The sequence below is a fragment of the Phyllobates terribilis genome, unplaced genomic scaffold (assembly GCF_046119375.1).
Source record: "Phyllobates terribilis strain yellow unplaced genomic scaffold, ASM4611937v1 Scaffold_2__4_contigs__length_985480577, whole genome shotgun sequence".
Lineage (NCBI taxonomy): Eukaryota > Metazoa > Chordata > Amphibia > Anura > Dendrobatidae > Phyllobates > Phyllobates terribilis.
The window spans coordinates 324,929,208-324,945,378 of record NW_027362762.1 but is presented as its reverse complement, the minus strand read 5'-3'; the positions used below and the strand labels follow the sequence as shown (position 1 = coordinate 324,945,378).

The 16,171-nt window shown below is 40.7% G+C and overlaps 1 protein-coding gene across 2 annotated transcripts in view; it reads right to left on the bottom strand.

Annotated features, from left to right (window-relative positions):
- Positions 1-469: 469 nt before the first annotated feature.
- The window catches only part of LOC141251856 (cytokine receptor-like factor 2), a 165,961-nt gene continuing 150,259 nt past the window's right edge, over positions 470-16,171 (bottom strand). For both annotated transcript variants that reach the window (XM_073670425.1, XM_073670426.1), the window contains exon 6: positions 470-1,258. In XM_073670425.1, the coding sequence (XP_073526526.1) occupies positions 1,013-1,258 (246 nt within the window). In that variant the 3' untranslated portion in view covers positions 470-1,012. The remainder of the gene's footprint in view (positions 1,259-16,171) is intronic.

The window sequence follows — 16,171 nt, the reverse complement described above, 5'->3', positions numbered from 1 at the left end:
AAAACAATACAGATAATAACATTTAATGTAATTAAAAAGATTATTTTTTTTTAACACATGGAAGACGCTGAGCCACCAATGCGATCTTGGGAATACGCCCTTAAGATAAATAAACATAAGAAGGGCTTGTTCTAAGGATGCTAGATATCTTCTGGATAATTTTGTATACGTTTTGGGAGATGAAAAAACAAATGTTCCCATTTTACATAGATGGAATGTCAGGGAACAATATCTTTCACCTAAAGATTGATATGTAGGGTTTTGCTATGTTGTAATTTCCTTTTTATTCCCAATTTAGGAACATATCTGTTACTAAACCTCATTAAAGTCAATCCAACATCTTGCCATCTTTATTTTTATTTAATCACAAAAATGTGTTTCCTTAATCTATTGAAAACAAATGTTTCCGTTAATAAGCACAAAGCAAAAGCATTGTAAATGTTAAAAAATATATTGAAAATATGGCAGCAATAAATTCAATCTGGTTAGATGATATGAAGCATTCTGGTAACTGTATTTTAACAGAAAACTCTAGTTATAACTATATACATAATATATATATATATATATATATATATATATATATATATATATATAATCAAAGAGATTAAATGTAGCACAATGTTTCTGAATTTCATTGATGAAGAGCAGATCATTATGAGATGTTGTAAAACATTTTTAATGTAAATTTGGCTGGATACATATTTATTTGCAGAATTAAATTGTAAAATTTCACTATGGGTTTGATTTCACATCCTTCTGTCTGAAGCCAATTGCTTGGGTGTCCATGTAAACACTATTTTTCAAAGAATTACTTACACCAATTGGAATAAATGGTATCTACAGACCTTCAGAGTAAATCATACCAGATCCACAGGGCATGTCCATCCTTTTAGCTCAACATGTCTCATGGCATATTGTATACAATAATGTGTTGTCTGGCACATGCAATCATTTTAATATTTCTTCAAAAGTAAGTGGTATATCTACTGTATACCAAATAACCAGTTTACTATAGCATTACATACATGCTTTCATTCATTGTAAAGTTCATATTCGCCAAGCAAAGATTAGAAGCTTCCTCCTGTAGAGATGCAGATGAGACATTGTCCTCTTGTCCATCGATAACAGGTTGATATACTGGTATGACAAACTTATTTTCCATTACATATGTTGATTCCGGCTCATCGTTCTGCTCATCCATGACACAATCTACTACTTCTTGATGAGGGTCATTGGCTTCTATCTTTACCCATTCCTTAATATTCAGAAATACGAAAAAAAAAATCAAATAAATGAATGGCCAATTATGGAAGCAAATAGTGAAACAATGTGTTACAATTCTATATTATGCATTGTGTTCCCAACTATTTTAAATCCCAACCACATTTAAAAGGGTTTTTCAAGTGTAATGTTTGTAATTCAAAGGCTTTCCCTGTGTAAACTAAAGCCTTACTTACTATTGTCAAGTCAAGTTACTACTCCTAAGGGCATTTATTACTATCTTGATGTGTCCCACTCGTGCTCGTCTTGGCATTGGATTTCAGAAGTGTTTCACCAGCAGGTAACACGAGTGTAGTGTAGGACAGAGTGTACAGAATTGATGTGTGTAAAATAACTGTCTTTATCTCTAGCAAGGATATATTAATGTCTATGTGGAAAGTCTGAAATATTACATAGATTGGATTCTCCAGACTGATGGAATAATTTTCCTTCACATAAGAGAGGTTCCTGTAAGCTTTCCCTTTTTCTTTGTACTGTAGGCCTAACTTATATAATTGGCTCAATGAAAAGTGTATTTTAACTAGATAACCATTTATTGAAAACTCTTCAAATGTTTATGGCTAGCTTTGGCATCTGCTTTTATTTACAGAAGTTTTATAGAACTTCAATCTTCTCTTATACACCTTGATACATATTAGGACATAAATCCCATGAGCCACATGGGATCATGGAATGTACAGAAATTAGGTGGAGAAGGTTAACATTCTATAGACCAGTGGATATTGTCATGTAAAAAATCACACCAATAATAATAATCTGCACAAATCCATTGATAAACAAACTGAAAGTATTTTAAGGGTGGAAATAAAAATTACAAAGCTAAAATAATGTGGTTACATAAGTCTGAACACCCTCTTACAATTACTTATAATTGGTTAATTCTGAACAGAACCACATCCCCAATCACCTTTAAACTCATGTTAAAAAGTAGTAAGTGCACAGCTGCCATCACTTATAGTAATTCTGATTAACCCCATATCAAGATTAGCTGTTCTAGTAGGATTTTCCGGACATTCTTATAGTTTCATTTTACAGCAAAAGCAATGTTCCATAAGCAGCTTACACCTAGGGATGAGCGGACCCGTGGAAGTTCGAGTTCTGGTACCCGATCCAAACTTTATTCCAAAGTTTTTCGGGTACTAGAACTGTATCCAAACTTGAACCAGAAGCAGAAACATAACCCCATTGAAAACAATGGAGACTCAAACTTTTTCTGGAAAATATCTCTCTCTCTCCTCCCGGACTTCCGCCGGAACTTCAAACTTTGCAATGGACTTCTGAGAGAAGTCCATGCTTAGCAATTAACACCGGACACTAACTGTCCGGTGTGAACCCTAACTTTTAAGTTCGGGTTCGCTACACTCTACTTACAACACAGAAAGTTATCAGTAAGAAGAAGGGTACAAAACAATTCCAAGGTATTAGATATACCATGGGGCACTGTGAAGACATTCATCAAGAAGTGAGTTAAATTTGGCAGAACAGTGAAAATTGAAAAAGAAAATTAGCCTGGTTATGTTTTGCCAAACCTTACATCAAGTTTGCCAAAAGCAAGTGGAAAAATGGGTTATGCTCTGATGACATCAAGCTTGAACTTGTTGGCCAAAATTCCAAAAGGTATGTTTGACGCAATGCCAACACTGCGCATCAACAAAAGAACACCATACCCACAGTGAAGCATGGTGAAGTTAGCATTATGCTTTAGAGCTATTTTTCAGCAGATGGAACTGGGGATTTTGTAAAAGTAGAGAGTATTATGAACAGTTTCAAATATCATTAGCTTCTGCAACAAAACCTTCAGGCCTCTGATTAAATCTGAATATGAAGAGGAAATTCACCTTTTTAACAACCCTAAGGATACCTCCAAATTAACAAAAGAATGACTTTGCAGAAGAAAATCAAAGTTTTGGAATAGCCCAGCCAAAGCCCAGAACTGAATCCAATTGAAAATCTGTGGGTTGCTCTGAAGAGGCTGTACACAGGAGATACCCTCACAATCTGACAGATTTGGTGCGGTACTGGTACGGCACTGAAAGGTAGAGTGTGCAAAGATTGCCAATTCTAGATGTGCCATAATTATATATAGACTCTACCCAAAAAATTAAATGCTGTCATACATTTGAAAGGTACTTCTAAAAAGTATAAGTTTAAAGCGTCCTTCACACGTCCTGATATTTGTGTCCGTGTGTTGCATACGTGTAGCAACCAAGTGCCGCATCAGTATCACACGTACCAGCGCCTGAGAAAAGCCAGAAAAGTTTGCGCTGTCCTCAGGCGCCTTATGCTGGAGGCAACTTTCATAATTGTCCCCTGCTTGCCCTGAGATCAGGGCGATCAGGGGCCAATGGTGAGAGTTGTATTCAGCACCCACTGTCTGCATCGACTATAAAATGAAGAATAAAATAAAAACATATTATACTCACCTTAACACCTAATCCCCTGAAGCCATTGTCCCTGTAAAAAAAACAAAATAAAAAACAACAATATCCCTCACCTGTCCAAAGTTAAAAAAATCCACAGTGTCCTACGCTGAAATCCATCTGTGCGACATTTTCTCATCAGAAAGAGCATGAGGCGACCGCTCATAATGAAGAGCAGGGGAGAGTGGGGCCCCTGAACTGCGGTGGCCTCAATGAGTTCTTCGCAGTTCTCTGTGAGAAATTTCCCAGCACCCAGCGCCTGGGAACAGCGCAAACTGTTTGTGTGACACATACCGCTGTTTCTCAGGCGCCGGCATGTGTCACACTGTTGACGCACAGATGTCATCCATGTTTCATCAGTGTGCACGTGTATGGGAAGTTTTTCAGCCCATGCTGCGTGCAAAAAGCGGACATGTCAGCGTGTTTTGCCCACGGACACACAGTCCATGGAAACACAGAGACTTGCACAGACCCATTCATTTGAATGGGTCTATGTGTAACTGTCTCCAGTATGTGTGAAAACTGTCACCACACGTACTAAAGACACTGACATGTGAAGGGGGCCTATGGTTATGTGTATTTATGTAATCACATTATATATTAATTCTTTATTTTTTTATTTCCACACAAAAAGATTTCAGTTTGTTTTCCAATTGAATTGTACTTATGGTTGACATTAAAGGTGGAAAAAGTTCTGAAATGACTATTCTTAACATGATTTTTTTTACATGACAAAAACCTGGCATTTTAAAGAGAACTTGCCTCCTAATCTGACAGCAGAATGATGAAGGGAGAGAGACCATGATTCCAGTAATGTGTCATTTACTGGACTGCTGGCTGTAGTTTTGATAACATCTCTGTTTTTTCAACAGGAGATTATCACTATAGGACTAGTAAGTCTGCTGCTATATGGTCATGCATATTCATGAGCTCTGTATAATCCACCCACCACTGATTGGCAGCTTTCTGCGTACGCTATACAGTACAGATCAAAAGTTTGGATACACCTTCTCATTTAAAGATTATTCTGTATTTTTATGACTATGAAAATTGTACATTCACACTGAAGGCATCAAAACTATGAATTAACACATGTGGAATTATATACTTAACAAAAAAGTGTGAAACAACTGAAAATATGTCTTATATTCTAGGTTCTTCAAAGTAGCCACCTTTTGCTTTGATGACTGCTTTGCACACTCTTGGCATTCTCTTGATGAGCTTCAAGAGGTAGTCACCGGAAATGGTTTTTCACAGGTGTGCCCTGTCAGGTTTAATAAGTGGGATTTCTTGCCTTATAAATGGGGTTGGGACCATCAGTTGTGTTGTGCAGAAGTCTGGTGGATACACAGCTGATAGTCCAACTGAATAGACTGTTAGAATTTGTATTATGGCAAGAAAAAAGCAGCTAAGTAAAGAAAAACGAGTGGCTATCATTATTTTAAGAAATGAATGTCAGTCAGTCCGAAAAATTGGGCAAACTTTGAAAGTGTCCCCAAGTGCAGTTGCAAAAACCATCAAGTGCTACAAAGAAACTGGCTCACATGAGGACCGCCCCAGGAAAGGAAGACCAAGAGTCACCTCTGCTTCTGAGGATAAGTTTATCCGGGTCACCAGCCTCAGAAATCGCAGGTTAACAGCAGCTCAGATTAGAGATCAGGTCAATGCCACACAGAGTTCTAGCAGCAGACACATCTCTACAACAACTGTTAAGAGGAGACTTTGTGCAGCAGGCCTTCATGGTAAAATAGCTGCTAGGAAACCACTGCTAAGGACAGGCAACAAGCAGAAGAGACTTGTTTGGGCTAAAGAACAGAAGGAATGGACATTAGACCAGTGGAAATCTGTGCTTTGGTCTGATGAGACCAAATTTGAGATCTTTGGTTCCAACCACCATGTCTTTGTGCGACGCAGAAAAGGAGAATGGATGGACTCTACATGCCTGGTTCCCACCGTGAAGCATGGAGGAGGAGGTGTGATGGTGTGGGGGTGCTTTGCTGGTGACACTGTTGGGGATTTATTCAAAATTGAAGGCATACTGAACCAGCATGGCTACCACAGCATCTTGCAGCGGCATGCTATTCCATCTGGTTTGCGTTTAGTTGGACCATCATTTATTTTTCAACAGGACAATGACCCCAAACACACCTCCAGGCTGTGTAAGGGCTATTTGACCAAGAAGGAGAGTGATGGGGTGCTACGCCAAATGACCTGGCCTCCACAGTCAACAGACCTGAACCCAATCGAGATGGTTTGGGGTGAGCTGGACCGCAGAGTGAAGGCAAAACGGCCAACAAGTGCTAAGCATCTCTGGGAACTCCTTCAAGATTGTTGAAAGACCATTTCCGGTGACTACCTCTTGAAGCTCATCAAGAGAATGCCAAGAGTGTGCAAAGCAGTCATCAAAGCAAAAGGTGGCTACTTTGAAGAACCTAGAATATAAAACATATTTTCAGTTGTTTAAGTATATAATTCCACATGTGTTAATTCATAGTTTTGATGCCTTCAGTGTGAATGTACAATTTTCATAGTCATGAAAATACAGAAAAATCTTTAAATGAGAAGGTGTGTCCAAACTTTTGGTCTGTACTGTACATGGGAGGAAACCTGCTAATTAGTGGTGGGGGTGGGGTTATAAAGAGTTCAACATTCAAAGAACTGCAAGATATGCAGCAGTGATTTTATCAAAATGACAGGAAGCAGCCCAGTAATACATAGCTAGAATAAGAGTCTCTGCCCCTACATTATGCTGCTTTCACATGTGATAGCAAAAACATGGTGACAGATTTCCTTTAACAGGGGTGTGTACATTTTTTATAATTTTTTATATCCACTGCACATAGACATACTATATATATGTGTATATATATATATATATAAATATATATATTTATATACACTGCTCAAAAAAATAAAGTGAACACTTAAACAACAGAATATAACTCCAAGTAAATCAAACTTCTGTGAAATCAAACTGTCCACTTAGGAAGCAACACTGATTGACAATCATTTTCACATGCTGTTGTGCAAATGGAATAGACAATAGATGGAAGTTATTGTTAATTATCAAGACACACTCAATAAAGGAGTGGTTCTGCAGGTGGGGACCACAGACCACATCTCAGTACCAATGCTTTCTGGCTGATGTTTTGGTCACTTTTGAATGTTGGTTGTGCTTTCACACTTGTGGTAGCATGAGACTAACTCTACAACCCACAGAAGTTGCTCAGGTAGTGCAGCTCATCCAGAATGGCACATTAATGCGAGTTGTGGCAAAAAGGTTTGCTGTGTCTGTCAGCGTAGTGTCCAGAGGCTGGAGACGCTACCAGGAGACAGGCTAGTACACCAGGAGACGTGGAGGGGGCCGTAGGAGGGCAACAACCCAGCAGCAGGACCGCTACCTCCGCCTTTGTGCAAGGAGGAACAGGAGGAGCACTGCCAGAGCTCTGCAAAATGACCTCCAGCAGGCCACAAATGTGCATGGATAAAAACCGACTCCATGAGGGTGGTATGAGGGCCCGATGTCCACAGATGGGGGTTGTGCTCACAGCCCAACACATGCAGGACGCTTGGCATTTGCCACAGATCACCAGGATTGGCAAAGTCGCCACTGGCGCCCTGTGCACTTCACAGATGAAAGCAGGTTCACACTGAGCACATGTGACAGAGTCTGGAGACACCATGTGCTGCCTGCAACATCCTTCAGCATGACCGGTTTGACAGTGGGGCAGTAATGGTGTGGGGTGGCATTTCTTTGGAGGGCCACACAGCCCTCCATGTGCTCGCCAGAGGTAGCTTGACTGCCATTAGGTGCTGAGATGAGATCCTCAGACCCCTTGTGACACCATATGCTGGTGCGGTTGGCCCTGAGTTCCTCCTAATGCAGAACAAGACAATGCCAGACCTCATGTGGCTGGAGTGTGTCAGCAGTTCCTGCAAGATGAAGGCATTGAAGCTATGGACTGGCCCACCCATTCCCCAGACCTGAATCCGATTGAGCACATCTGGGACATCTCGCTCCATCCACCAACGTCACGTTGCACCACAGACTGTCCAGGAGTTGGCAGATGCTTTAGTCCAGGTCTGAGTGGAGATCCCACAGGAGACCATCCGCAACCTCATCAGGAGCATGCCCAGGCGTTGTAGGGAGGTCATACAGGCACGTGGAGGCCACACACAATACTGGGCCTCATTTTGACTTGCTTTAAGGACATTACGTCAAAGTTGGATCAGCCTGTAGTGTGTTTTTCCACTTTAATTTTGGGGGTGACTCCAAATCCAGGCCTACATTGGTTAATAAATTTGATTGCCATTGATGATTTTTGTGTGATTTTGTTGTCAGCACATTCAACTTTGTACAGAACAAAGTATTCAATGAGAATATTTCATTCATTCAGATCTAGGATGTGTTATTTGAGTGTTCCCTTTATTTTTTTGGGCAGTGTATATGTCATATATATATTTATTTTTTTTTCTCCAAAAAACAGATTAGACATATACAACTTCAAGACAATGGATACTGTTATGGCCGAAAGTGTTGATACCCTTGAAAGTATTATAGAAAATGAAGTATTCCTCTCAGAAAATTATAGCAATTAGACATAGTTTGTTATACACATGTTTATTTCCTTTGTGTGTGTTAAAACAAAAACAAAAAACTGAGAAAAAAGAGGTAAATTGGGCAAAATTTCACACAAAACCCCAAAAATGGCCCGAACAAAATTATTGCCACCTTTACAAAATTGCTGGTAAACAACTTTGTTTCAAGCAAGTGATGCTCATTCATACTCACCTGTGGCAAGTAACAGGTGTGGGCAATATTAAAACCATACCTGAAACCAAATAAAAAAGGGAGAAGTTGACTTAATATTTGTATTGTGTATCTGTGTGTGCCACACTAAGCATGGAGAACATAAAGAGAACTGTTTCAGAACTTGAAAACTAAAATTGTTGAAAAACATCAACAATCTCAAGGTTACAGGTCCATCTCCAGATATATTGATGTTCCATTGTCCATGGTACGCAACATAATCAAGAAGTTTACAACCCATTGCACTGTAGCTAATCTCCCTGGACATGGATGGCAGACAAAATTTGATGACAGGTTGCAACACAGGATAGTCCGGATGGTGGATAAGCAGCCACAATCAAGTTCAAAGAAATTCAAGCTGTCCTACAGGCACAAGGTGCATCAGTGTCAATGCGAACCATGGCAGGAGAACCAGGAGGACCACACTGCTGACACAGAGACATAAAAAATCTAGACTTCAGTTTGCCAAAATGTATGCTAGTAAGCCAAAATCCTTCTGGGATAGCGTCTTGTGGACAGATGAGACCAAGATAGAGCTGTTTGGTAAAGCACGTCATTCTACCATTTACCTAAAATGGAATGAGGCATACAAAGAAAAGAACACAGTACCTATAGTCAAATATGGTGGAGGTTCAAAGATGTTTTGGGGTTGTTTTGCTGCCGCTGGGTGTCTTGACTGTGTGGAAAGTATTATGAAATCTGAAGATTACCAAAGGATTTTGGGTCGCAATGTAGTGCCCAGTGTCAGTAGTGCTTGTTGATGGTTATAGGAAGCGATTGATTATAGTTAATTTTCCAAAAGGCGTGCAACCAAATATTAAACCCTTCATCCTTCAAGACTGTTTTCACCTTCATGACCAGGCCAAATTTTACAATTCTCACCAGTGTCACTTTATTTGGTAACAATTCTGGAACCCTTCAATGAATCCCGCTGATTCTGACACAATTTTTTCATGATATATTCTACTTCACAATAGTGGTAAAATTTGTTGCAATTTTCAAACTTTTAATTGTTTTAGCCCCAAATTTTCTCATTTTCACAAGGATAGCAGGATAAAATGGACCCCCAAATTTCACAGAAGTTTATAAGGTAGAGCTGTGAAAATAAAAAATCTAATTTTTCCCACAAATATGTTGTTTTAGCCCCAATTTTTTTATTTTCACAAGGATAAAAGGAGAAAATGCACCATACATTTTTGTTGTGCAATTTCTCCTGAGTACACCAATACCCCATATGTGGTCGAAAACTACTTTTGAGGCACAGTGCAAAACTCAAAAAGGAAGAAGCGCCATATTTGAGTTCAGATTTTGCTGAACTGGTTTGAGGGTGCCATGTCACATTGGCAGAGCCCCTGAGGTGCCAAAACAGCAGAAACCCCCCATAAGTGACCTAATTTTACAAACTACACTCCCAGTTAATTGATCCAGGGGTTTGTTGATCATATTGACACCACATATGCCTCACAGAATTTTATACCATTGGGCGGTGAAGAAAGAATAATTACATTTTTACCACTAAAATGTTGTTTTAGCCCCAAGTTTTTCTGAGGGCTAGTAGGAAAAAATGGACCTCAGTTTGTTGTAAATATTTCTACTGAGTGCGCCAATATCCTACATGTAATCGAGAAACACTTTTCAAGCACACTGCAAAGCTCAGAAGGGAAGGAGTGCCATATTATAGTGCAAATTTTACTCTTATGCTTTGCTGGTGCTTTGACCCACTGGGAGAGCCCCTGAGGTGCCTGAACAGCAGAAACCCCCCTAAGTGACCCCATTTTACAAACTACACTTCTCAATGAATTCACTTAGGGGTGCAGTGATTATATTGATACCACAAGTGTGTCACAGAACCTTATACCATTAGGCGATGAAAAAAAAAATTACATTATTACCACAAAAATTTTGTTTTAGACCCAGGCTTTACATTTTCACACTGGGAAATTAATAAAACGGGCACCAAAATTTGTCCTACAATTTCTGCTAAATGTAGAAATACCCCATATGTGACTATACAGTACTGTTTAGCCATATGGCGAGACTCGGGAGGGACAGAGCGCTATTTGCCTCCTGGATCACAGATTTTCCTAGAATAGTTTGTGGACTCAATATATAGAGTCACTAAGTGCTAGAAGAGCAGAATCCCCGCTCAAGTGACCCCATTTTCAAAAGTATACCCCTTTGGGAATTTATCTACAGGTGTAGTGATGATTTTGACTCCATGGGTGTTTTCCAGAAACAAGCAGCAATGTATGTTGCTGAGTGAAAATTGAAAACTACCATTGTAGTGACCAGTATGCTGTAGTGACCAGTACGTTGTAGTGACCAGTACATTGTAGTGACCAGTGACCATTGTAGCTCTTATCGCTACAGAAATGCCAAATATGTGGATGCTAAATGTGGGTTAGTCACACTGGGGAGGGCATTTGGATTTAAGAGAGCAGAATTTGCTGAATTTCTTTTGGGGGCCAAGGAGCCATTTCGCTTTTCCAGAGCCTTTGTACTACCAGTTTGGTGGAAGCTCCCTATATTTCGATTAACAGATGACAGAGCTAAGTGGGGACTTGCTTTTTTTGTGGATTGATTCAAAGGTTTTTTTGGAGAACATTTTACATAATATTTAGGATTACATTTACCCTGAGGTCTACGCTGAGCACTTACATCGGGGTTTATATCTAAATCTCCAAGTGACGTGATTCAGATGAAACCCAGATAGATCCATTCACTATAATGAGGCAGCAGAGTTACTCTGAACTTTGTCTGGCCTCTGTTCAGCATTATCCTTTTTTTCAGAAGACTGTGGTGGACCTCGCTTTTATGCACACCTAAAAAGATGGACACTGCCAGATCAAAAGCCAGACGGCATCCACAGTGTTTCCATCTGCCTCATAATATGAAATCTTCCACTGGGGGTTCCGTTTAAATCACGTATTTCAGAGATTTACATGGAAACCCCGGAATAAGTGCTCAGCGTAGAGAGCAGGAAAAATGTGAGCCAAGCGTTACTGCGATTATTGAGAGGCAGAATGAACAAATCAACAGCAGGTGAAGAATTGGGTTTATTTATTTTTTATGCTGTTCCTCGTGCAGTATAAGTGATCAGGTGACTTTATTCTACAGGTCGATGCGATTACAGAGATACAAGATTTACCGTATTTTTCGGACTATAAGACGCACCGGACCATAAGACGCACCCCAAATTTTGGGATGAAAAATAGAAAAAAATATTTTTTATAAGATGGGGGTCCAACTTATAGTCTGAATAGGTATGGTATCTTACTTGGGGGGCAGTGAAGCGAGGATCACAAGAGGCAGGGTCCCTCAGGAAGTCGGTGGCTGCAGCAGAAGAGGTCAGATGCTGTGGAGCCTGTGCCGAGCCGGGGCCTGTGTCTGGCTGAGGCCCTTAGCCTGGCCGGTTCCTGTGGGGAGGCCTCTGGCTGGGGCTGAGGCCGGGGGCCTCTGGCTAGGGCCGAGGCCTCTGGCTGGGGCAGGGGCCTCTGGCTGGGGCTGGGGCTAGGGCCTCTGGCTGGGGCCTCCGGCTGGGGTTGGGGCTGAGGCCTCTGGCTGGGGCTGAGGGGGGCCAAGGCCGGGGCCTCTGGTTGGGGCCGGGGCCAAGGCCTCTGGCTGGGTCTGAGGCCAGAGCGGAGGTCGGGGCCTCTGGCTGGGATTGAGGCTGGGGACTCTGGCTGGGGCCGGGGGATATACCGGGCTGCTGTTTGTGCCGGGATGAGAGCAGTGCGGTCCGCGCATACGCCGGCTCGGGCGGCCATTTTCCTGTAGATCACAGCTCTAGGAAGATGGCTGTGCACACCGGACACCTGCGCAGGCCGCACGCCGCTCACAGCCCGACACCGGCCCCAGCCCCAGTACTGGCCAGGCACAGGTGCCGGTCCCAGCCGCTCACCTCTGCTGTCGCTGATGCCGCCGCTGCAACCATCTCCACCGCTGCTACCACCACCGCCGCATTCCTGGAGGGCCCTGCAATCCCACTTTACCACCACCGCAGGTAACGTTCGGACCATAAGATGCACCCCCCATTTTCCTCCCAAATATTGTGAAAAAAAAGTGCGTCTTTTATGGTCCGAAAAATACGGTATATTTTTTTTATGTTTGGCTGCTGTCACGCACTAAAACAAGCTTTTTATTGCATCGTCCTATTTTGATAGCTATAATTTTTCCATATTTTGGCAGACAGTAATGGGGGCTTCTTGTTTGCAGGACGAGTTGATGTTTTTATTGGTATCATTGTCGGGCATATTACATTTATTGATCACTTTCTATTCTGATTTTTGGGAGGCAGAATGAAAAAAAACAGCAATTCAAGAATTGTTTTTTGGGGGGGGTTTTATGCCGTTCTGCGTGTGGTAAAATTGATAAGACAACTTTATTCTTCGGGTCAGTATGATTACAGCGATACCATATTTATATAATTTTTTATGGTTTGGTGCTTTTATACAATAAAAACTATTTTATAGAAAAAATATATATTTTTGCATCGCTTTATTCTGAGAGCTATGACTTTTTTATTTTTCTGCTGATGGAGCTGTACTGCGGCTTGTTCTTTGTGGGACAAGATGAACATGTGTACTTTTATGTTTTTTGACTTTTTTTTTTTTAAATATTTTTTTATAAGTACAATATATTTTTATTTTGTATTATTATTTTGTGCTATTTTTAAAAATTATTTTCACAACTTTTTTTTTTTTTTTTTTTAGTCCCATTATGGGACTTTCACTTTTTGCAGTCTGATCGCAGTTATATAGCATAGCAATGCAGGAGCATTGCTATGCTTCATAACCTGTCAGCACTGCAGACAGAAATTAGTTAGGTCATGCACTGCACATGATCTAACTAACTTGCTAGTGCCATGACAACATCGGGTCACTATGGCAATGATCCGGCCCCTGCAATGACGTCACGGGGGCACCGATCAAAGGGCAGAGGGGGCTCCCTCTCTCTGCCTTCTAAATGCTGCGATCAATATCGATCACAGCATTTAGGGGGTTAAAGTTGTGGGAGCAGTGCGGACACCACTCCTAGTACTTAAAGATGGGTGTCAGCTGTGAGAATTATTGAACATCCGGCGGCGATCGCGCACACACAGCTTCTGTGCGCTCAAAATCACCTGGATGTATCCATGTGTCCAAGGTCGATAAGTACTTACCAACCTAGATGTATGGATACATTCAAGATCATGAAGGGGTTAAGCTGAGGGTGCCAACAATTTTGTCCAGCTTATTTTTCGGGTTTTGTGTGAAATTATGTCCAATTTGCCTTTTTTCTCTGTTTTTTTTGTGTTGTTCCAATACACACAAAGGAAATAAACATGTGTATAACAAAATGTGTTATTGCAATAATTTTCTGGGAGAAACACTTCATTTTCTGGAACAATTTCAAGGGTGCCAACACTTTCAGCCATGACTGTATGTGATAACTTCTAAAGATGCCTATTTGACAACCATCATATTGAACTTAAGTAGTAAAATGTATACATATAACCATTTTACCATAGTCAGCAAGACTTTAAAGAAACCTTGATAAGTGAGGGGGTCATTTTGACTAAATAGAGAGTTCATAAAAAGGTCAGTACATCCGTTAACATCTTGTGATGAGACTTTGTCTTGAATATGACCGTGAGAAATTCTCTGTGTACCATGGTTTAACAGAAATTTTCCATAGATAAGCATCCATCTTGTGCATATGTGAAAGTGAATGTTATTACAAGCATAAGCATATTATTTTGAGTTTATCTCATTTCTACTTCAATCCTCTAACTCTTTAAAAGTCATCTAACCCCCCTAATGTTTGAGGGGGTGTTATCTCCTCCAACAATGTTACGAATTAATAATTATAACCATGGTAGAGATTTAGCATTGGCACAAATAAGTTTTAAGTTACTCCTTTATTTCTTTTAAACTCTTATTGATATCAAATTATACAAATGCAGGATAATCCAAGTTCCGTCTTGCTCTTTTCATTGAACTGTTTGCAAGGAATTGCCTATGATACTGTAGTTTCATAAAGAAAGATCAAAGTTTGGAGCCGAAGAAAAGATTATATTCTACTACCATTATAGAGGATCTATCACTTGCCATAAATATGTACATTGACGTCATTTGCAGGGGCGGCGCTGGTCTCTGCACATCGGGTATTCTGACAACGCACTCTGTTGTCAGTTTGTTACTGCTGATTTGAGCCAGCAACAGAGAGAGCGCTGTCATTGTGCACATCACACAGTGCACAGCGTGGAGGGACTAGCCCAGCCCTTTTGACGTGAGTGACACTGATGATGCTTGGTTTCAGGGAGGGGCAGAGACTGCAGCTTCGTTATTATGCTCTGGGATTCTCAATCAAAGCGTCATCAAAAAGGAAGTGAAAACAAAATAGAAAAGTAGTTAGATAGTGTAATTAGTGAAGGATAGGGAATTTTCAATTCAAGTATATTAGAAAATAGTTTAGATTATGGCACTAAATAGATAGTGATTTTGGAGGAAAATTACTTTGGACTACGGACCCACCCCCTTAACTTTACATTACATGTGTTTTCAACGAGAGCAGCTGACCAATCAAATAAAAATTACTACAAAGACCATTTATACATACAGTCAGTCAGCCGGGAAGGGGTGGGGTGTCGCACTTGGGGGGCGTGGCCGGGGTGAGTCTCGTCTTGCCCAGGTATTCCATACCAGAAGACTGGCCTCAGGGCGTGGTGTGGTTGGGAGGCGGGATGCCATCGCTCCCAGCGGTGACACAATTTAGGGGTCCCAGTTCCCCAACGTCAGCTGTTGGGAGTAGACATTGGACGCTCTGTCTCCTTGTTCAGGTATGGGAGGTACAAAATACACCTTAGCATCCCAAATTCCTGTATAAAGACGCAACTTGTATGTATCTAAAGACTTCTTTATGTTAATAATTGAAAAGGATTTATAATATCCTAGAGATATATACACTAAATAATGTGTAACGATCAAGTATTAATCCCTTAACGACCAATGACAGACATAGCACGTCATGAGCGGATGTCAGTTCCCGCATCATGACGTGCTATGTCTGAACACACAGTGACAGTTCAGTGCCGACAGCTGTTACTGACAACTGAATGGCATGGGAAGAGGTGTGGGGACCCATGCCTTCGGTCCCCACACTCAGGACGCTGTGATTGGTCAGTCAATCTAACTGACCCATCACAGCATGATCAAGCAGGAGTGCCTGCGATGTTATCGCTGGGACCAGAACGTTGACATGGTGACCCGGGGTCATCATGACGACTCCTAGATCACCAAGCTAAGGAAAGCTGCTTAAACCATGCTCAGAGCATGGTCTAAGAAGCTTTCTGTACAGGTAAAATGCATTGAAATGCTGGTGCCTTGCAATGCATTATACCTGTGATAAAAGGGAAAAAAAGTTAAAAAAAGTGAAAGTCCTATAGAGGGACTAAGTAAAAAAGTAAAAAAAAAAAGTTAAACATTTTTTAAAAGTATTAAAAATAAAATTATAAAATAATAAAAAAATATTACACCAATAAATACACATTTTTATGTATAAAAAAATAAACAAAAAAAGTACACATATTTGGTATCCCCGCGTCCAGAACGACCAGATGTATAAAACTGTCACACTAGTTAACCCCTTCAGTAAATGCCATAAAAAAGTGGCAAAC